This window comes from Falco rusticolus, chromosome 13 (genome assembly GCF_015220075.1).
Source record: "Falco rusticolus isolate bFalRus1 chromosome 13, bFalRus1.pri, whole genome shotgun sequence".
In the NCBI taxonomy this organism is placed as follows: domain Eukaryota; kingdom Metazoa; phylum Chordata; class Aves; order Falconiformes; family Falconidae; genus Falco; species Falco rusticolus.
Window position 1 is genome coordinate 4220257 of NC_051199.1, and position 22167 is coordinate 4242423.

The following is a 22167-nucleotide window of genomic DNA, read 5'->3' on the forward strand; positions in this document are numbered from 1 at the left end:
TTTCTACAACATGGAGCATCTTACACAAAGGGCTTTGTTTTGCCTGTTGATGCTGTTATGAAGTAGGTTAAATAATACTCGAGGATAATGGCTAGCTAGCTAAGACCTTAAGTATTTCAGATTAAAATTTCTTAGGACCAAGGTATGTAGGAAATTCTAGTGACCAATTTTAGCTCTGTTTGCTATAGTTCATTTATTTACTTCTATTTTTCTGCTTCAACATGCAGAGGGCAGAGAAAACAAAAGCAGCTGCTGTGCAGAGGTGGCTGTTGCACTGTTTTTCTGCTGAAGGCGGAGCTGCCCTTCAGGTGGTTTAGGGGCATCTTTCTCCAGCCAGGAGGGCGTGTTAGGAAACGCGCGTTATGGTGAAGCTGCTTCCAGGCTCTCCTGAAGATGTTGGAAACTGCACATGTACCACACCTCCCAGGCCCTCAGAGGAGTAGCAGGTACAACAGGAGTGCTTGTTCCTCTCCTGAAGGGCTAGTAATCCTGCAGTGGCAGCGGCACAAACTAACAGAACCAGCTTTGTCCTTTTTGTTCTTGCACCGTGTGACTGAATGGAACGTGTTGATTTGGTGGGTTAGTTTCTGGCGTCTCTTCCCTACTGTCTACAACCAGGATCCCGCTTTCCTTCAGCAGCACAGGCACGTGTGAATGTCTGTGTTTGAGGGCTGGCTGGTTTGTGTTTGCCAGAGTTGATTAGACAGAGTAGTGATTAAACTCTCCAAACAACCTACCTCCAATTAATGTTGCTGGAATTTGGAAAACACTGAAAGAGCTGAGGAACACTGGTTCTGTGGGGGTTTTTTTGAATAATTTGTGTACCCAGGCCACTATATTCAAGCAAATGTTGGTGTTTGTTTGCAAAAAGCAAGCTTGATTTATGACTGCAAGATTGCCTGAAATGGAGGGTGCTGCTCAGGCTGGCAAGTGGAGAGGCTATCGTGGTCTTTCTAATCAAACTAACAGATGCAGCACAGAGGGAAGCTACAGCTGTTAATGCAGCTTGCAAGCCAAAAATTACACACATTGTTGTGCATAATATCAAGACCAAATTCGGGGGGGCAGGGGGAAGCTATTCTTGGGACATTCATGAAGTGAAAAGCTAAACTGATTGAAATCTTGTTCATGTGTCTTACATCTTGGATGTTGTGCCTTACTTCCATAAGTAAATTGAGGGGAGGGGTACTAGCTAGCAACATACTGTTTTGCATCAGCGTGCCAATTGGAAAGTTGGTGTAGCAATAATAGATAAACCGCTTAGTGATTATGAGAAGAATAATGTTCTCAGTGCTTGGTAGTCCTTCATAATGGCATCTATTTATAGAGACTTGATTTGGTGTTTTATAAACTCCCTTTTTCATAAATGGCTCTTGTCTGTTCAGCTTATCAAGCTGGATGACTTGCAACCCTAGGAAGGAGAAGACAGAGAAAGAGCTTTATTCTAAAGCTGCTTTCAGTAACCGTCCTGTTCTATGTAGGTCTGTAGTCTTTACAAACTGTGTGAGTATGACATTGTAGACCTCTTCACCGACAATCTGAGCTCCCTTAGGTAATGCTTTATGTTGCTGACTTAACCACTTTACAGTTGAATCTTAGCCCAGGTACAATATTTGCTCTTGGAGGAGGATTAATTCCTGAAATCCTGGATGGACGCAACTAGAGACGTGCTTTCAAATCCACTACAAATTGTCCTCCTTGTTTGCGAAGAGGTTAGTGATTCCCTCAGATAGATGCAAAGGAGCATAGGACACAGCTGTGTAAAAACTTCACCTTTCTTCACTAGTTTAGAAGTTCACGTCTCTGTTCTGTGGCAGCTCCTGTGGCATCTGGAACGTAACAAGGTATTTAATGTTATTTACTGGTTTGTTTATTTGGGACTACAGCGTGACTGCGGTGTCTGCTCAGCAGCAAATACCATTCTGGACTTGGACTTGGCCTACCTATACTTCATGAAAATAGAAATTCTTGAATGCGTAAAGTCTGTCTCTAATCTCTACCTTACGTTTTTTCTAGCTTTCTAAGAAGGGAAGAATTTCCTTTTTCCACAGCTTGTTGTGTGCAAATATACCCTAGAAACTGTTTCTACTCTTGAAATAGCTTTAAAATGGGAAAGCAAGCAGAGAAATAGAAAGGAAGCAAACTGCAAGGACAGTTGTACCCTCAGACCAGCAGCCTGTCTAACACGGTATACTCCTTCATGCGGGTCCAACAGGGAGACGTGTAAGAACAGGGCACATGTAGCATCATCCTTTCCTGATGCTGCTCCTCAGCTTCAGAGTCTTACGGGGTTAAGGTTGCACCTTGGATCATCCTGTCCAACATCTCCCAAAAGCCTTTTCTCTGTGAACCCGTCTAATCTGTGAATCAATTCATATTGGTGGTTTCCAGAGCCTTCTGCAGTCACACTGTACTCCTGAATCTTGGTCTTTGTGGGGAAATTACTCACTTTGTTTTGAATTTGCTGTCTGAACTGGATGCTGCTATTTTATAATTTATGACAAAGTGAAAAACTAATGTCTTTCCGCTTTTACCACCCGGGGTTTCTGGAGATCTGTTGTGTCCTTTTGGTCCATCCTCTTCGTCCTGTGTCATGTCGTGTCCACCCCCCACCAAGAATCTTATTTCACCTGTTTTTTCCTTGGGTACAAGCTGTCTTCTACCCCTAATTACAATTGTTACCTTTCTGGGCAGGTATGGGACTGTTGTATTCCTAAGGTCCGTTCTGCTTTGAGCTCAGCGATATCCTACAAATAATGGGTTGCATTTGGTTCTGATTTAAGAAAATACAGTAGGACAGAAGAGTTCTCATTCCGGGTTTGCTCTGACTCCTTACTGATACATACCAGCTTTCTAGGTCTTAGGCTGAGCATGTGGTACACAAGTTCTGAAATGGTATGTGGAATTCTCTGTTGTGGTTTTGATTTATTTGCTAATAACTTCTCTGTTTGTGTCAAGACATTTTTCCTAAATGATACCAAGTACAACTCCGCATGTCAGGCTATAGTTGTATTTTCTTTTGACTACAATACTTTTAACTGTTATAGAATATATGGTATTTCATCACCTATCTAATCTGCATCGTGAAGCACTCCTCCTTAACAGAGACAGGTTTATTTTTGGGAATCCAGAATAGCTGTATGTCTGTGGGCAGGCTGTTTGCTCTTTATCTAGGCTTTTTTCCATTCATTCAAGGATGTGCTCCATAGCAAATGTCCCAGGACAGGTGATGCTGTGCTGTTGTATGTGTTGCAATGGTAAAAAAAAAAACGCAAAACCAAACAAATCCCCCAAAAGTACCCAAAGCTCATGTGTGCTGATATTCTTTCTTTCATGTATTTTATGCCTTTATTAATGAGTGGAATTACCTTCTTATCTCGTGACAATTTAGAGCCTCTGATGACAAATCTTGAGGTACCATTTCAAAATCCATGTACCTTGATCAGATTACCTTTATCTGTACTCTTACAGGTATCTTCACAAAATTACTGTCTACAAACCTCTCTGCAAAGGCCAAGCTATTTCTTCCCCTCCAGACTTTTTTACTAGTCTACTTAATTTTTAATATTAATTAAAAGGAGTTATTGATCTTTTGCATACTAGTCTACTTATTTTTTAATATTAATTAAAAGGAGTTATTGATCTTTTGCATACTAGTCTACTTATTTTTTAGTATTAATTAAAAGGAGTTATTGATCTTTTGTAATGTTTCTGAAGATCTGTTTTTAAATAGATGTTTGTAGTTGTTTTTTTATGAAACTGCTAAAATGGAAAGAAACCTACCTTTTGTGTTGTGCCTGCATATCTATTGAAATAGTCTTTGGTAGACTACACATGGGAGTACAATGCTTCACCCACCCAGTATAATTCCGCTTTTGTCTCATACACCTATTTTTTTCTGACATCTTTCCCAGGACATTTTGGGGCAGAACAGCATCATTCACCCACAGTCACATACCCATCTTTGACCATGAGCTGCCCAGAGTCTCAAAAGACGGGGACAAGTGGGAAGAATGCTAGCTCACATAAACAAGTTATCTTCAAAAAAAGCACCCGTGACAAAGCTGTAAGTACCGTTATGATTGGTTTGTGCAGGTATGAGTCGTACTTATGGTCAGACTGGAGACTTACTAGAAAGCTCTTTCCTGTCTCTGTTATTTTTTTCTGAAGGACCATGAACTGTATTTAGTGCTAAGTTTGAGGAGGTGATGTAAACAGAGTTTATAGGACAAGCTTCTCATATATTGTAATACAAGAGGAAGGCAACTTGCCTCCTACTCCTCCTGGGTTGTGCTCCTGCTAATAAATGTTTAAAACAAAGCTGATTCATTATCTTTCCAACCTGATGGCACCAAAAATCTTTAAATCTATAGTTTTGTCCCATGCACAAGTATTTATGTTGCACTTGTGGGAGCTAGTCTACATCAGGTCTACAGTTCTTGTGTCCTGAAGCATGTGAATAATCCTGTTGAGTCTGGTGGGGATTGTATGTTTGCTGGAAAAAAAATAATATTCTGTTTAAATTGAAATTGTTCTGATCTCGACAAGATTATAGCTCTATAGCATTCCCCCCTCACCAACACACGACCATCACCACTTTGTAGTTCATCCATGGTCATCTCCCTACAGCTGACCATCTACCTGGGAAAACGGGACTTCATTGACAACTCGGGGAATGTGGAACCTGTAGGTAAGTCTGCACGGATACATGCTGCCCTTCCTGCTCTCTCAGACCTGATTATCCTCTGTTAATCTTTCCTATTTTTTTCCTTTTTTTCAGATGGTGTTGTACTGGTGGATCCTGCACTTATCAAGGGGAAAGAAGGTCTGAGGTTTTATGCAACGTGTATTTCAGAGATTGCTAGTCCTCTTTTGAAGTGAGGTGCTGAGAGAGCGCCTTTTTTTTTTTTTTTTTTTTAAGGGTACAAATGTAACTCTTCCCCAGTGAATGGGCTTCTTAATCAATGCAATGCATGTTCTTACATATGGTATAAACACTTACTGGGTTATACAACAGTGTTGAAACAAGCTTCCTTGACTCTGTATTGCAGGAGGATTTTACATCCACCCTGGCTGCGTTGTTAGCCTGCTGCATGCTTTACCTGTCATGTGCTTTGTTCCAGTGTATGTGTCCCTGACCTGTGCTTTCCGGTATGGCCAGGAAGACATTGATGTGATGGGCCTGACCTTTCGACGGGACCTGTTCTTCTCTAGGGTCCAAGTGTACCCACCTGCTGACAAGCCAGAGTCTCTCTCCCACTTGCAAGAATCTCTGCTGAAGAAGCTGGGAAAAAATGCTTATCCCTTTTTCTTTACAGTAAGTATCTCATAAGAGCCTCCGACCCTCTTGTCTGTTATTACCAGGCTGCTGAGACCCAGTGAGCGACTGAAGACGGGGATTAATAGAAGATTCATGTTATGCAAAGCTCCAGTCATGAGTGACAGGCAACGCACCAATTCTTTTTTCTTAACATCCTAAGTGGTAAAGTGCAAGAAGTTTTTAGCTGCATGTGAAAAGTGCTTTCCTTGAAAAGGCAAGGAAACATGCAATGGCTTTATGCTAGCAACAGCCCTATATATCCTCGTCTTCCCGTTCCTGAGAGGCTGAAATATGTTGCACCATTGCCTCAGTGCTCACAGAGGAAGTGCCAAATCCTCTCTCTTTAAAAATTTTATGGATCAAACAAGCAGATGAAAAGCTCTTTACCAGATGTTGTCAACAAATAACAGCTCATTGCCAAATTCTGATTCTGACAGGATATGCTTCCAGTACTGTCAGTGACACGTCTGCCTTAGCGTTGCCTAGGAAGATCCAGGTTTGAAAACTTCATGCTGTCTTATAGCAACAAATAGGTCTTTGAATGATTCTGCTGAATGGGCTGGTACCTGCCGTGATGTTATTACCACTCGGATACAGTCTAGTGATCTTCAAAATCTTGAGTCACTAATAGGGTGTTAGCGCTTGGTCTCCATGAGCTGCTCTGCAACCTCCCCAGCTGATGTCTAGAGTTGCCGAGGCCAGGAGCAATTGGGTACTGGCTGGTCCTCATGGCCTTGGTTGTGTTTCTGACGAAGCGATGCTTTGCTCCAGCTCGAAGCCTGTGTGAGCTGTATTGATTATCTTGGGCGAGGAGCCAGATGTTGCAGCTTCTACTTTAAGCTGTGCCTCTAGGGCTCTGTTTGATTTTTAAACCACGTGCTTCATGTGCCTGGACATTTTTCACTTGTTTCTTTTTCTTTTTTTTCTTTCCTTTCTTGACTATTAAAGTATTTTTGGAAGAGAGGGACTTGTTTGGACAAGGCAAGATAAGGCCCAGTATATTAAAGCCTCCATCTTAGCTAGAACTTCAAAGGGTTACATTACAGTGAGTGACCTGTTGTCTTCAGGATTGCTTTGTACCTTTTGCAAACAATATGTTAACTAGAGTATCTGGGTAATATTGCTTTGGGATATTTTTCTCTTCCTCCCACAGTTCCCAGATTACCTGCCTTGTTCAGTCTGTCTGCAGCCTGCACCTCGTGATGTTGATAAGGTGAGACCAATGTGACACTTGTGCTTATCGTGGTTGAGGAAAGTCAAGTGAAAAAATTCATGTGAATTTGTTTGGCTAGTTTGAGAGTAGAAGAAGGCGGTACTGGATTTGACTGTGCTATGCCACAAATGTCAGGAACCTGGCTGAAGAGCTACGAGCGTGTGCCACAGAGTTGGAATTCTAAGTTCTCAGAAGAAGAAGGGGAATCTAGTCTTCATTTGCAGTGCTTGTAGTTTCCTGAAGGGTACCACATGATTTGTGGGTTGGCTGCACATGAAATGATTGTAGCTGTCAGGCTACATGAGAGAAAAAGGCTGCTTAAAGTCTCATAGATTGCTATAAATAGCATGTGTTAAAACCTGCGTCTGAATTAAAACCAATGCAGAGAAGGGCTGGCTTGCACATGTGCGTAAAGTAAACAAAACCTCCGGAGTAACAGATATCAGATAATGAGATGTTCTGCGAGGTTTCTGATACCAATTAAAATATTCCCTTTATACTTGGTGCTTCTGTGAACCGCAGAGCTAGGCTAACAGCTGGGCAAGTTGGGATGCAGGTTGTAGAATCCAGTGCAACAGGGATAAGCTGTATTTTTTGCCAAGGAATGATATTCTGGCAAAAATTCCTCTGTTGCTTTGTAGAGAGTTATCTGGGACTCACAGATGTCCCGTGGTGGTATAAACCTGTTAAAGCAAAGGTCAGCTTGGCCTGATCACTCCCACTCCTTAGATGTTTGGAAAGAAGATTGACCTGGACCCTCGGTCAGGTATTGGCATTACAAAGTCAATTTAGAAATTCAGTTCAGAAACCTGAGGTGGACTGGAGACCCTTGCAGGCTGGTCACTCGTATAACCTGCAGCACGCTGTGACCGAGCCTTTCGGGAGTGGGGATGCCATCTGACAAAGGCTGGGAATTAAGCCTCATTTATCAGAAGCAGCATGGAGTAGGTGGATGCTGCCACACCAGTTGGCAAGGACCTCTGTTCCAGTGGTGGGAGGCCAGGAGAATTTGCGGTTGGCAGAAGTCCGTCAGTTTCTGATGTACTGAAAGATATTTAAACATCTGGCTTCTTGACTTCTGACACTGATTTCACAGCTGTCTCCTCTCTCTGGCAGACCTGTGGGGTGGACTTTGAGGTAAAGGCTTTCTCAACAGAGAATGTGGAAGAGAGAATTCATAAGAGGTAACAGAACGTGTCTGTCTTCAGCTTTGCCCTTCTTAAAGGGGGTGGGGGTGGTTCAGTAACGTACCTTGGTTGCTTGTTCAGCTTTGCCCCGCTTGTCAGTGGACTTCTTGAGTGTAAAGCACGTGTGAATGCAGAACTCCTGCCTCTGCCAAGTGCAAAGTACCACCATGTTGTCCTCTGCTGCTTCCCAGGAACTCTGCACGTCTGCTGATCCGTAAGGTGCAATATGCTCCAGATGAACCAGGACCCCAACCTTGTACGGAGACCACCTGGCAGTTCTTCATGTCCAACAAGCCATTATACTTGAAAGCTTGCCTCAGTAAAGAGGTGAGGGTTTCGCCCGGGGGCTGTGGACGTCGCAGTACTGGCACGCCAGTATGCATTTTCCTGCCCAAAGCAGCTACATCCATTTGTAACTTGAACCGTCTCAGCTCAGACTGACTTGTTGCAGCACTTGAGAGCTCTAATGTCATTTCTGTCAGTAGGTGCTGTTAGGGAAGGCTGAGACCCCATTACCAGATGCATTTGAGACTAAATAAATCATTGAAGGAAGGGCCATGAATCATTGGGAAGGGTCATCTTGCCTTATCTGGCCTCTGTGAGATTTAATCTGGGGTGACTAGAGAGGTTTAGGGCTTGGGAGAAGCCTCCTGGCTGGATTTCTGAGCATCAAATTCCTTCTAGGTGTACTACCACGGTGAGCCCATTGCAGTCACTATCACCATCAACAACAGTACAGAGAAAACAGTGAAGAAGATCAAAGCCCAGGGTATGTTTTTATGGTTGCTCGGGATTCTTTGAGGGCAAGAAGACTGAATGGTAAGAGAACTGAAAGACAGCCAGAATTTAGTGCTTGCAACAGCTTAGGCAGGCAGTCTGGGACAAGTCAGGAATTTTTCCCTTCACCCTGTCTGTTGCTGTTTCTTTGCTGTTCATCAAGTGAAACACTGCAGCTTCTTTATTGACTCTCATGGTTGTTTATATGGCTTAATTTCAGGCACTGCTATGTCCCCTCTCATAAAGAGAAAGGGTCTGGCACCTACAGTGGGCAAGGCAGGTGCTGTGGGGGAAAAGCCCCCTCTTTTGGGAGGCCAGTGGGAAGTGCTCCCCTGTCCATGTGATGCTCCTGCTAACGGCGAAGGTGCCCAGGTTGCATACCATTTTGCTTGGGGTTTCAGAAATGTCTGGCAATGCGAGAAACAGCCACTCTGCCAGTGATGGTGTAATTCCTCCCAAGGAAGCTGAGGGCAGGGGCTGAGTTTCAGAGGAGTTTCAGTACTGTGCCTGTGTTTTATTTGTGGCACTGCATGTTTTCATCCCACAAGCGTCATTGCACTTGGACCTGTGGAAGACAGTCTGAGAGACAAAGGATGAGAAAGAGAAGAGAAGGCAGGGAGGGATCAAAATTACTGAGCTTTTTACAACTCTATAGCAGAAAAAGCCAATTTGGTGCCCATCTTGGATGCACTCTGTAGTGATTCCCAAATATTTTTTAGGCTGACACGCCTCCGTCAGGCTTAAAAAGACCTTGTTGGTCCCCAGATTCTCTCCTTACCAGCGTTTCAGTCAGAATTACTTTTTTGGGGGCATTTGATTGGAGAGTATAAGCCATTTACTATCGCAGGCTCTTGACTGCAGCCTGCTCGATGGTGGTGTCTCCTGAATGCAAGTGCATGGACTATAAATACGCAAGAGAGACCCATGAACAGAAATAAAAGTGCACGTGGCTTAGAGAAGAAGGAGGGAGATCTTTATAATGGAAAGAACAGGCTCCCAAGGGAAACTGTGCATTATTGACTTTTTGTCATCTCCAAATCAAGTCCAGGTGCCTTTCAGGGAAGATGGACGGGTTATTTGTACGCTGTTGGTCTCTATCCACGTCAGGCTGTCTGGTCCGGTGGTCCCCCTTCAGGGTCTAATTTGCTGGGGTTTCCTGCTGTCCTAATCATGTCATTCCTGAGACTCGGGGCAGGGCAGCTGTGTTGTTTCTGATGCGTGTGCACAACTGATTGTCCGCTTTCTCCTTTCTCGCTCAGTGGAGCAGGTTGCCAATGTGGTTTTGTACTCCAGTGACTACTATACAAAAGTGGTAGCTGCTGAGGAAGCACAGTGAGTGGATGGTCTGCTTATCCCTTCTTGCACCTTCACACCCTTTTAATTATCCTTCCCCTCCTCAATAAAGGGAGGAACTCCTAGCTAGAGTCTGGTGGTTGTCTGCTGTTACAGTGCTTGCTTCTCTTACCTGGGGGGGGGTGTTGGGTGTCCGTGTCCCACACCACCCATACTCGCTGCTTGCAGCTGGTCTTCCTTTCACATAGCCAGCAGGGACCAATGCACCTTTTTTCAGAGAATGGGGAGGCTGCAGCAGCGGTTTGCAGAGTAATTACCAACTAGGAAAGCTTAGCAGGGACTGCGGAAGGCTCCACATTGCTTGAAATCTTTAAATAGAGGTGCAGCATTTTTCTGAAAGGTGTTGCTGTTTGGGTGGAAGTCATGGATGCTCTAGCTTGAGGTCAGTCTTTTTCACACAGTCTCATTTCGTTTCTTCTGGCCTTAGAAGGCCCATGAAAACGTTGAGCCTATTGCCATGGTAGAGAGCCGCTTGCTCTTTTGCGCTGCAGTGGCAGTGCAGCGTTGGCCTTGGCTTTCTGAGGAGGGTTGGACACACCCGGCCACTTTTTATTTTTCTGGTGTTTTGCTCTGTAGCTTAGGGACATGTTTTGCAATGAGTACTGGCCTTCTCAAATAGGATTCATTTTGTCCAAATGTAGAGGTCTGCAGCATAGTTTTGACCTATTTTAGAAGTCTGCCTTAATGTGAAATTGTTTTCTGCAAGTGCTTGTTTCTGCTGATTACAAAGGGAATTTTTTACTAGTTAAGATGTAGACACCTGCATTGTAGACAACTAAATTTGGACAGATAAATTCCACTCCTTTTGGGCAGCTTTGTAATCTGTTTTGAAATTCTCTTGGTTGGGTGTATAACACAAGTCAGTGTGTCACCTTCCTTCTCTCACCTGCTTATTTTTAGGGAAAAGGTTCAGCCAAATAGTACCCTGACCAAGACACTGACACTTTTGCCCTTGCTAGCAAATAATCGGGAGACACGGGAAATAGCTCTGGATGGGAAGCTAAAGGACGAGGACACCAACTTGGCTTCTAGTACTATGTGAGTAGAGTTCTGAATGGTCCCAGGTAGTGGAGGGTAATAAAGAAGCGGAGACACTTGTATCAGGAGTTTGTACCTGTAAATGTGTGTCCAGAGGGGCACATCCAAGCTGCATTACTTACCAGATCATATTTACTCAGGGTGAATAGTGATCACAGACCTGGAGAGGCTTTAGCTGTCCCTGAGGCTTGTCTCCTCTGTCGCTTTCAGGAGAGCAGGACATTCACCTAGTTCTTGCTCCAGCCATGTACTCTTGCTATGTTGCTGTGCTGCCTGACACTGCTGTCTGTTTTCTCTGGTAGTATTAAGGATGGAATAGACAAGACAGTGATGGGGATTCTGGTTTCCTACAAGGTCAAAGTGAAGCTCACTATTCCAGGGTAAGACTAACGGATTTCTTGCTACATCTGCATAGAGAGGGGAGTGCGTGTTCTTCACTGATGAGGGGGGAGAGTACAGGACAGTCCGCCCCAAAAGAAAGGGCATATGTTGTAGGACATGAGGCTCCCTCTAAAGCATAAATCGTCTGGAAATCTATCTTGGCCTATCCGAAGAAGGTGTCCTGAGCCAGCGGGCTTGGGTTACCTTCCTTAAATACCATATGACTTTACAGCTGCAGTATGAGCCTCTGGTTTGCGTTGCACTTTTTGTTTCAAAGCCATATTTTGTGAGAACTGAAGTGAAACGTGGTGTGAACCTTTATCTTGGTGTTCTTGTTCTCCCAGAGCAGAAGGCAGAGACATCTGCCTGAGAGTCATAAATACTGTAGCTCAGGTTCTGTACTGAGCCAGCTTTCTGGGAGAAACCGACGTTATCAACGTGAGCTAGTTCCCAGCATACAGTGCAAAAGAGGACAAGGATAATAATTCTCAGCTGATGATTGCCACTGTTTACATTTGCATTTCATTCATCTGTAATTCCTTCTAGTATAAAAATGAGTCAATTATTTGCCTAAAGTGTGATAAAATGACCATGCCTTCTTCAGTTGCCCTTGCCCTTTGGCTCTCAGAAAAGGAGCCATATCCAACCCCTGGTCAGGATTTCAAAAATTTAGGCTCATTCTCCATGGGAAGGACATGCAAAATGAAAATTACCTTTTTTTAAAAAAGAAGTTTATTTGGGTGTTATGCTTTGTGGCAAGTAGAGAAGAGTATGTGAAGAAGGTGATTTCAATAGTCCACCAATAAAAAGGCATTTGATAGAGTACCAGAATGGAAAGGCACTAAATATGCTCGTGTTTTTCTCCTTGTTTTCTTCTGTAGCATGCTGGGAGACCTCACCTCCAGGTAAATGTCATCTTCCTTTTCAGACCATGCATCTGTAGTTGTTAATTTGTCTCTTTACCCTCTTTTCGATTCCCTTTCTCGCTTCCCTAGAAAAATCTAACTAACCTTTGAGATAATAGAAGTAAAAAGTTTGTGCATTCAGCTGCGAAAATGAAGCAATTACAAAAAATTTTTGATTTTATGTACGTGCAAGTACATTCAGCACATAATAAACCCAGTTTATTAAAGTGGATATGCACAAGATATTTGTGGAGAAATTAGAGTTTAACTCTTTTTGAGGGGAAAATTATTGTTAGGAAAAGATGAAAGAATGGGTGAAGGTGAGAGGGGAACTGAACCAGGCACGAGTAGAGCTGTGGATCTGATGCATTCTCTCTTCTCCCCAAAGTGAAGTGGGCACAGAGCTGCCATTTCGTCTCATGCACCCTAAACCTGAGGAGAAGACCCCAGCAGGTCAGTTATCCCTGGTTTTTGCCTTTCTTCATTAACACTCGGGTGAAATTTTGCCATTGCAAGGCTTGTAGTCATTTCTTCTACAGGAAGCCTTTAAAGTCTACAAGGGTCCAGTATGGAGGCAGTTCTGTGTGTGAATATATATGCTTGTGTGTGTCTATATTTATCAACCTCAAGGTACAAAATAACAGGGAGGAGGGATGCTAAGGTGGGCCAGGGTGAGTGGAAATGGGCCATGTTTCCCTTTTTGTTTTTCATCTATGGAATCACAGCTCAAAGCACAGGGGCTTGAGGAAGCACTGCATAGCTGAATCTCATGACTATGCAAAATGTCCTGAGTAAAGCCATTAGCAATTCCCAGCCAGAATCCAATACAGCAAACAAGCATCTGTCGCAGAAAACACCTAAGACACATGAGTATTGTAAAAAGCAAAATACTTTTAAGCAGAATGAAGAGGTGGTAAAACTGTTCATGATTTTTAGAGTCCCTGTTACCTTGATTTGGCATTGGCAGCAGTGTCTGTGTTGTGGTCTTCATGCTCAGTGGGTATCTGAGAGGAATGGCTCTTCAGAGTCAGGTCAGTAAATGGAAGTGTGGGAACTTTAAAGCAGTGTAAGGAGCTTGGGATCAGATGCCAAAACTGCAGGCTGTCTTTAGCATGTGTGTTCTCCTCCCACTTCCTCAGGCCTGGCTGGCTCTGTTCTCTAATAGTGAACTTACAGAAGCTGCAAGGTTCTTGTGCTAAATCAGAAGTTCTTGGGCAGCATCTGAAGCAGCTATTGAACACAAATTATGCCGGCCGTTCAATGCTGGGGCTGAGCTGCATGGACTTCAAACAAAAACCCACGGCTGCTTTGGCGCTGCTTTTCTTTTTCCTCCTCCTTTTTTCCTCCTCCTTTTTTCCTCCTCCTTTTTTCCTCCTCCTTTTTTCCTCCTCCTTTTTTCCTCCTCCTTTTTTCCTCCTCCTTTTTTCCTCCTCCTTTTTTCCTCCTCCTTTTTTCCTCCTCCATTTTTTCCTCCTCCTTTTTTTTCCTCCCTCCCTTTTTTTCCTCCTCCTTTTTTCCTCCTCCTTTTTTCCTCCTCCTTTTTTCCTCCTCCTTTTTTCCTCCTCCTTTTTTCCTCCTCCTTTTTTCCTCCTCCTTTTTTCCTCCTCCTTTTTTCCTCCTCCTTTTTTCCTCCTCCTTTTTTCCTCCTCCTTTTTTCCTCCTCCTTTTTTCCTCCTCCTTTTTTCCTCCTCCCCACCCAAACTTACCGAAAGCTGCTGATTCTACAAACATGACCGCTAGAAGATGATGATGGAACCTGTGAGAAGATTTATCCCTCGATAGGTTCTTTGTTCTTCACTGGAAATGTTAGAACAGGGTGACTTGAGTCCTTATTGTGCAAATTTGTTGGAGGAATCAAGTGCTGAGAAGAGAACAGTGGTGATTTATTCCATGCGCAGTTGCTGTGGTTGGAAATCAGTGTTTGCTAATTATGGATGTGCTGGAGTGGGCGAAGGTAGGTTTCTCCACCCCTGTAAGAACTGCACTGTAGGAAACTCGTTTTCACCGGGAAGAACCCTGCTGTAAGCTGTGCCAGCATGGTCTCTTAGCATAGACACAGAACACGCTTATAGGAGAAGATTTTGTGCATATTACACCCCGTCAGAGTAGTGCAGTTAGTCTAGGAAGCACCTGCAGAACAAATCCACAAGGCTTACTGCCCTCTCCCTGCCTTTCTGCTGTGGCCAGAGGAGACAGCCCCATCACTGAGGAGTAGCACGGACACCCCACAGCAACGTGCAGCCCAAAGCTGCCTCCAGCTCTCCTCTGAGGTGGAAACTGGGTCCTCCGTGTTGCTCCCATAAGACTAATAAGGTTGGATCACTTTGGAGAAGCTTCTGTGAAGCAAATGCTGTTGCTGGCGTAGCTTTGGCCGTGCCGCGGGGCTCCCTTCCATGCTGCAGCCTGGGGAAGCTCTGCCAGCAAAGCACTGACACTGCCGCACACTTGATGGTGATCTCAGGTGGGTTCGGCCAAGGGTCTTCTGTCTCTTCTGGTAGCTTGTACATACTGAAGCACTTCTCAGACTTCCCTGCAGCAGTGCCCCTGCCCAGGAGCCTGACGAGGGGCTGGGGCCACCCCGATGGCCGCGGTGGCCTGTGAGGGCCATCCAGTGCCCCTGGGGAGCCCCTCAGGGCAGAGGTGCTGCTGGGGTGCTCAGGGCTGCACAGGGGAGCCCCCATGGGCACAGAGAAAAGCTTGAAAGCTCCAAACAAGGATCATCCAAAGCCTTAGACAACTGCAAAGAATTGTGCAGTTTTAGAATGGTGTGAATTTTTTTTACATGATGGTTTTTGGTGTTAACAATGCTGCAACTCTCTTTTTGTTACTTATGCTTCAGGCAGATAATTCTGGCAGAAGCATTTGTAATATGAGGAAAAATGGAAGTCAGTTCTCCCTTTTAAGATAATTTCAAAGGACGACTGATATACTCCTTTATATAGTATGCTCAAAAGGATGTGGGCAGAAGACTTTACAGGGGAAATGGAGAACTGCAATATTTCTCAGATCGCTTCCCCCAACACATCCTCTTACCAAAGGCACAGCCCACGTATTGTTTGCTACATCAAAGTCTTCTAGGAGCTTGCTGTCAGAAGACAGCTATGGTTCATGCATTTTGTATAAATGGAAATTGCAGGTTTCTTATAAACTGAAACAATACAGGTAGTTTCAGGAGCTATCCCATGGGAAAGCCCTACAAATGGTTAACTTGAGAAATAATTGCTTTTTCTTAAAAAAAGATCGTGTAACACAACAAAATTCCTCTGAAGCCTGCATAGCTGACTTGAAAACTGTGCTGGAATGTGGTTGTCTGAGCTCATTATGGGGAATAAAACAGTCTCCCATATGAAGCTGGTAAACTAAAAAACTCTTTCCAACTTTACTGGCTGGTAGTTTTCCGTGCACCGTGCCTAATCACTTTTCCCAATTGCAAGTTCATGCTTTAAAAAATTTTGATTCTACCACCTTTGTTCGTAAACTCTGAGAAATATGTTTCATTAGTGAAATACCATTTAATTGGGAATAAAGCAAATCAAGACTTAATTGCAGAGATGGGGCTTCAACAAACAGTGTTTAGACACTCAAAGGCCCCAAAAGATGGAATTTTTCTTTGTCGGCCTGTTCAGCAGCCTCTACAGTGGGTGTAGGCAGGGGTGCATGCATAGGGAATTTTGAGATCATTCCTTATCTTCTTTTTCCATTTCCTTTTGTTTTTACTGATGAGTCAGTAGTAACCAGTTTGCCTGTTGCACCTCCCTGCTTACTTGACTGTCACTTCATCTTAAGATACAGCTGGGGGAAAGGAAAGAAGTCAAAGCAACCATCTTACAGATTCAAAGCTAAAGTGGGATTAAAAAACGCCATGTATTTTTATTTATTCATTGCAGTGGGGTAATATCCTTTTCCCTTCTCTAGCTAAAGTGATTTATGGCAAAAGTAAATAAGACATGTAGAGCATCACTATATTTAATCATGCAGGGCTGATTTGAGTGTAGAGAACCTCAGAAAGAGAAGCTTCTCAAGAACATGGTTTAATGTTTTTGGGGCCAAACTGGGGCAAGTGTGACCAGCTGCTGTGTGCTTTATTTCACAGCAGATTGTTTTGCCCTTTTTATTTGTCTGTGCGCGAGCTCTGAAGCATTCATCACTCAGGAAAAAGTAGATCTGTCAGAGTCCATGGCTATTGCAGATTGCTTGATCTTTCTTTTCTGTGCTTGGAGGAGACAGAAAAGGAATGACTTGCTACCTTTCCTTTCCCATGTTTATTTATGGCTTCCTTGTCTTGGACTCCTTGTAGGCCAGCATTTGCATGTTTCATGTGTGCTGGTTTTGCAACCATTTTTGGACCCATGTGGTTCACAGGGGGTTATTTTTAGGCAAAGCAGCTCCTGTCTCATTGGCAGTCTGTCTTTTCCGCCTGTTGACAAAAACTTATAGAGATCTGTTGCTTTTAAAGATAGATTAAAATTGGGCTGTGTCTCTTCATGCTTCCAAGACCTTTCCCAGTCAGCAGTTAGCCCAGCAGCTCCTGCTGGGTTTTTCTTAAGGCTGTGGTCTCAGCGTGAGTTCTTTGGTCTGGGGTTTTCCTGCCCTTCCCCTGATGTTTTACATTTGTGAGCCTATGTCTTGGAAACTGTCCTTTTTGTTGAACAACAGCCAAAACACGGTCATTTGTCTGCTCCCTTGTTAAACTTGCATGAAAGGGCTGGTTTCAAGAAACCCATGAATGTTCTGTCTCTTTACTAGTAAAGCTCTACCTGCCCTGTGTTGGTGGTGTAACTTTCAGAAATGAGTGACTATGTAAAGCACTTGAATATCTTGAAAAATAACATAGCCTACATCCCCCTGCCCCCCCCCAAGTTAACAGAGGTTAAAAGCAAGCTTATAATGAAAATGACCATATGCCACAACTTTAATTATATGAAATCATTTCTGTGGCTGCATGATAAAAGCTTACAGAAAACCCTCTGCAGAGAGTGTTCTGGAGCCTCATCGATGCTTGAACACAGCCCCCTCCCATCCCAACTCTCAAAACAATTGCTGGCATGACAGTTAAAAAAAGAAAAAGTCTACCCATTTTTCAGCTTCCCAAGAATTTTTCCATGTTATAATATTCAATAAGCCACCGGAGAGCAAGCGAACCCTGTGGAGTGGGCCTGACTCCTGCCTGGGGGTGCAAAAGTAGCCATTTAACAGTTAAATGTGATACAGTATAGCAGCCTGAAGGTAAAGTAGTGCATCTTCAAATGTAATCTTAATCTGAGTTACAGGATAAGTGTTTCTCTACTGCCACACTACCTATGTATTGATTCAGTAATCATTTATCTGACAGTCAAGCATATGCTCAACTGAAACAGCATCTGTTTTCCCCCCTCAACCCATTTTGTAAAACTGGCTTCAAACCACATTGGTGGGTACCTCACTCAGCTTCACCCACATCATTGATGTCACTGTTTCCATAGTAATGAATGTACTTCAAAGTGGGGAAAGAGAGCAGGCTATTTAAAGAATAAAAATTGGAGGAAAAATGAAATTATAATGATGCTTTATGTGTTGGACACTTAAAAAGTTCTAAATATTTAATTTTAAATCCATTTCAGTCAAGCGTGCATGCCCTGAGACTTTCCAGATTTCAGCTGGGCTTCTGTGAGGAGAGGAAACCATCCTTTCAGAGTCTGGATGGAGACCATCATGAGTGCCTTTACACGGTCCAGCCTTCCAGGCATTTTGACTGGAGTGGCCCCATTTAGCACACTTTCAGTGCTGATGTTTCCAGCAGTGCTCGTTGCCACTTGTTGCCCTTGATTTCAGTGTGCATTGTGGGTGGGAGTTCTCCAGGTGGTGAGTTCTCTGGATCCCTGAAGCATCCTGGATCCCTACAACTTCTGTAGAACGATGGCCTAGGTGTGCTTTGCTCCCTGACTTAAACTCATGAGATGCAAGCCAGTGAAGTTAATGTTGCTTGCTAAAGATAAAGTAACTGTGAGAACAAAAAAAATCCCTTCCCCCATTTCATCACTGCCATACAGTCTGTTCTGCTTATTTTAGGCTGTGCTGAAGCAGCTTCCAAGGAATCCTGCTAGCAAGCAGGATTTGTTATGGTGTGGCTAGCAAAGATCCCATAAAAGAAACACAAGTGCGAAAAGCCTTGGGATTATATTTAAGGAAAGATTAAATCAGGGGTATTGCCTCAAGTGCACAAACCTATCTAATGAGACATCGCCTATGGCTTTCTGTATTCTGACCTCTGATTTTAATACCTTCATGTTTATTGAACAAGAACATCATCTTCTCATCAGCTGACTACTTAAATCACAGTGACAGACCAATTAAGACTAACATTATGGCACGCAAACACTGTCATCTCTGAGTAGAAGTGTGTGCACAGATGTCTCTCACAGCTGTGACCGCTAGCAAGTACGAATGGGAAAACCTGTCGTTGTTTCTCAGCCCTTCTGAGTCTTAGGCAATGTTGCTAGAGTGCTTTTCCATTTGGGAGATCAAGTTTTGCTTCCTAAGGTGCATGTATGCACATTTTGAAACTTTCTGGAATCCTCCTTGTATTGCTGCAAATCCTACCGCTTGTCACTGTTATAAATTTTTGCTGGTTTTAGCACCCACTGTTCTAACTGCTTGGTGTGTCTTTTTTCCTTTTTTATTGCATGCTGATGACTGCAGGGAAGGATGGGTAGGTTTCCTTTAATATTTCACATTCTAGCTGCAGTTGTGCGTTAACTCTTTGGAAAAAAACCTCCTCAAAACTGTCTGAAAACCCCCAGGGTTCACAGAATACAAGCCCAAATCCAAAGTGAGTGAGTTACTGTGGCTTGACAAATTACTGCTATCAGTTGAACAGCAATGACCGACCGTGTGAAACTAGTTCAAGAGAACATGTTTTGCCTTATGGTTGGAGGGAGGGGTGTGTTTGTGGTCAGTTCATGCTCTGTAGCTCTAAGTTTCAGAAACTCAATAGATTTGACCATGTGCCCCTATTTTAGTACAGAAGGAATAAGGTTTAAAGGTTTCACATTTTATTTCTAGACAAAGACCCTTTCAAGGCTGCAGTCTACTCGGCTAGCTAGTAAATATTTAGCTGCAATGGATGTGATTCAGTACAGATTAAAACCTCCTCAGTTTGTGTCCTGACTTGCTCAGTCAACTGCTTTTCATACTAGCTAGAATACCACCAATGAGAATGTGATCCAAGTCCCTTTGAAGACAGAGGAAACATTACCAGAGTCTGCTCCAGGCTTCTCTTCCTCCTCCTGTAGTCTTTTTAGTCTCCTTTAACTCCTTTAGTCTGCTGGTATAAAAAAAATTAAAAATTGCTAACATCATTTTGAAAGACCTGTGTTTCTTCCATTTCAGTGAAGCAGAGTTGGTATTTGAGGAGTTTGCTCGTCAACAGCTAAAAGATATGCTTGATGATGAAGACAAGAATACACTCTCAAATGATGATTAAAAGAACAAGCTGCCAGAGAAGCGATGTAGCCTGGCATCAACAAGAAATTTAGGACCCAGGCTTCTAGTAAACTGCATGTTCTCAGTGCATACGTGGTCTTTCAGGGATCAGCCCTGAGGTCAGTGGACATAAAATCATGAATCTCTATTGCTTATTAAAAGTTTCAGCTCTAGAAGAATGTAGCAAACTCAAAACCTGATGTTTACTCGAGCTACCAGAGGGCTGCCATGTCATGACTTCTGCTGTCAGGGCTATGTAATAAAAAGGTTGGTTGCTTGCACCACTGATGAAGGCTTCAACGATGATCTGTGCAGGCTGCCCAGACTTACTCGGTGTCAAAGGGTCTCTAACTTTGAAATGCTAGTGAACCAAATCCTAGTCTGGAAGGCTGGCTTTGCAGCCTTTGGTGATTCATCGAAGTTTCTCGGCAGACTGTACAAAACTGATTTTATTTCCTTTTGGTTGCTTTTGTGTTTATGCTATACCAAACTCATCTAGTGAATATTTGCAGTGCTTGCACTGTCCCCATGTGGCTTACATCCACTTTCTGTACCATTAAATGTCTTGCAAGTCATCTTCCACACCGGCTATTATGCTGATACAATGTTAGCTTTCAAGCAATGTGCTTAACCACCACGTTATTAAAGATGAGAGTAATGTGCACTGTCCATGACTTCCTTAACAAAGCTCCCTATATACTACCCCAAACAGTGAGAACTGCTAGTCCAGACTGATCCTGTATTTAATCTAGTTTCCTGTGTGCAACAGTCCTTTAAAGGAGGGTGCAGTAAAATTAAGGAGGAAATTATGGGGCAGCCTGCCCTGAGGAGCCTTTTCCAACATCCAGCTGCCAGAGGTCAGTTTATGCTCTAAGAAATGAGATTGTATTTTGTGAACTTTGTTCTCTCATGTTGATCTGGATATTCTCATTATCCATGTAAATGTTGCATCCTTTCCTAAATCTCATGTAGATTTTGGTTGAAGTTGCATCAGCTAATTACATTTTGCATGTAAAACTATTGGTGTTTTCTTTTCCTTGTTTTTGCTCCAAGTCTGCTTGTCAATGTCCCTAGTTTAAATTCTCCTGGAAGGTCTGATTGCAGAGCCTACATTTATTAATATTATAAACTTATGTTTCCCACCCCTACGCACCCGAAAACAGAATTAAGAGCTTCCCACTTGTATCTTAGCAAACAGTGATGTGCTTTTAACAGAGAAGAAAGTGAGGGAGACGTTTTTGAGATGTCTGTTTCCCCCAGCGGGAGCGGGACTCCTGGTGAAAGCCCGCTGTGAGCGCGTTGTGCTTCTGTCCTGCTTCAGACTGCGGAGGCTGCATGAGCTGAGCTTGCCCACTCTCGGGCTCAGGTTGCTATTGATAACTGCAACAAGCCAAAGCAGCTTGTTTTGGAGAAAAGTGTGGGCTGTGCTCTGGCATTTCTGCAGAATTGTTCTATATACAGGCCTCATTTTCTGAGAAGCTTGTCTGTTTATTCTTACTGACACCATCATGGTTACAAGCTCTGCTTTTACAGGTGATCCAAAGGCTTTAACCAAACAGCTTTGTATCTGGCCTCTAACACAAATAGGTTGGCTTAAAAGTAAAGCCTGTTTTGCTTTTGTGAACTGGTCTTGATTAAGATGCTGAAAGCAGTGAATTAAGACCACAGCTGATTTCAGAGTTTCATCAGTGCTCTCACCTAATGCCACCTGTCTGTCAGTGGTTTTGGCTCCATTAGTCACAGCTGTTTCACCTTAGAAGAAATTGCAAGAGGCAGTATGTTTGCTCTGTTCTTCCTAAGTGCTGTATGCTTTGCTGCTGAAGAAACCCTGCAGCCGTTTTCGGGTGTTTGTGGTCGGTATAATTTCTGTGTAATTTCACCTTTGGGTTTGGGGGAAGGGTTAGGCATTTGCACCTGGATTTCTGGGAAGGTTTTTCTAATGATTGCCCTGGTATTTTTTTTTACTAATTTCTTGGCAGCTTGAGAAGAACACACGGGTACGGTAAGGTTGAATGAATGGCTGTTTGCAAATATGCTGGTCTTGGAGAGCTGGTGTTCAGGAAATGCTTTAAGGATGCTAAGAGGAGGAGGGGGCACAGTCTTCCAGTCTTGCTTCAAAGTGTATCTTCCTCCACAGAGGTGTTTCCTTCAGTGTTCCTGGCTATGGGACCTGTAAGTGTGGGAGTAGTAAACTTGGAGGCTTTTTTTTTTATTGTTATTATGTCAACTTTGTGAGGTGCCTCTGTCACTGTCTGACTTGCAAACTCACCTGCAGCAATGCCTTCTGTAAGCTAACTGCGTAACAAAATTGCAGTATGTTCTGCCGTGCAATGGGGAGAAGCCGAAATGGTTATTAAATCTGTTCTTTTGCCTGGGTTTAGGAAAGCATTTAAAGACATTGACCATTTGTTTAGCCCATGCTGGACATTTTCTCAGAGAGCAAGGGCTTTCTGCTGGTTCCTTCAGTTCCCTGTCCTGCAGGCCAGGCTGGGCTTGCATTCTTCTGCCCTTCAGGCAGCAGAAAAGAGGTCT

At 43.5% G+C, this 22167-nt stretch overlaps 1 protein-coding gene across 2 annotated transcripts; it reads left to right on the plus strand.

Moving 5' to 3' along the window:
* The first annotated feature begins 1616 nt into the window (after positions 1-1616).
* SAG (S-antigen visual arrestin) lies at positions 1617-21966 on the plus strand. Of its 2 annotated transcripts, none has more exons than XM_037406417.1 (16): positions 1617-1844; positions 3915-4066; positions 4630-4690; positions 4781-4825; positions 5124-5317; positions 6474-6533; positions 7650-7717; positions 7912-8047; positions 8405-8489; positions 9757-9829; positions 10751-10888; positions 11191-11268; positions 12151-12174; positions 12563-12627; positions 18853-18862; positions 19350-19493. In XM_037406417.1, the coding sequence occupies exons 2-16, from the start codon at positions 3971-3973 to the stop codon at positions 19351-19353; spliced, it is 1137 nt and encodes a 378-aa protein (XP_037262314.1). In that variant the 5' UTR covers positions 1617-1844; positions 3915-3970; the 3' UTR covers positions 19354-19493. The 2 variants fall into 2 exon arrangements, with proteins under 2 accessions (XP_037262314.1, XP_037262313.1); XM_037406416.1 differs by lacking the exon at positions 19350-19493 and adding an exon at positions 19543-21966 and having other exon boundaries at positions 1620-1844.
* The last annotated feature ends 201 nt before the right edge of the window (positions 21967-22167 follow it).

Excerpts from the sequence above, each read along its gene's own strand:
- SAG (XM_037406416.1), top strand. The coding sequence starts at position 3,971 with ATGAGCTGCCCAGAGTCTCAAAAGACGGGGACAAGTGGGAAGAATGCT. Across the intron at positions 4,067-4,629 it reads AAAGCACCCGTGACAAAGCT|CTGACCATCTACCTGGGAAA; the intron begins GTAAGTACCGTT and ends ATCTCCCTACAG. Across the intron at positions 4,826-5,123 it reads ACTTATCAAGGGGAAAGAAG|TGTATGTGTCCCTGACCTGT; the intron begins GTCTGAGGTTTT and ends GCTTTGTTCCAG.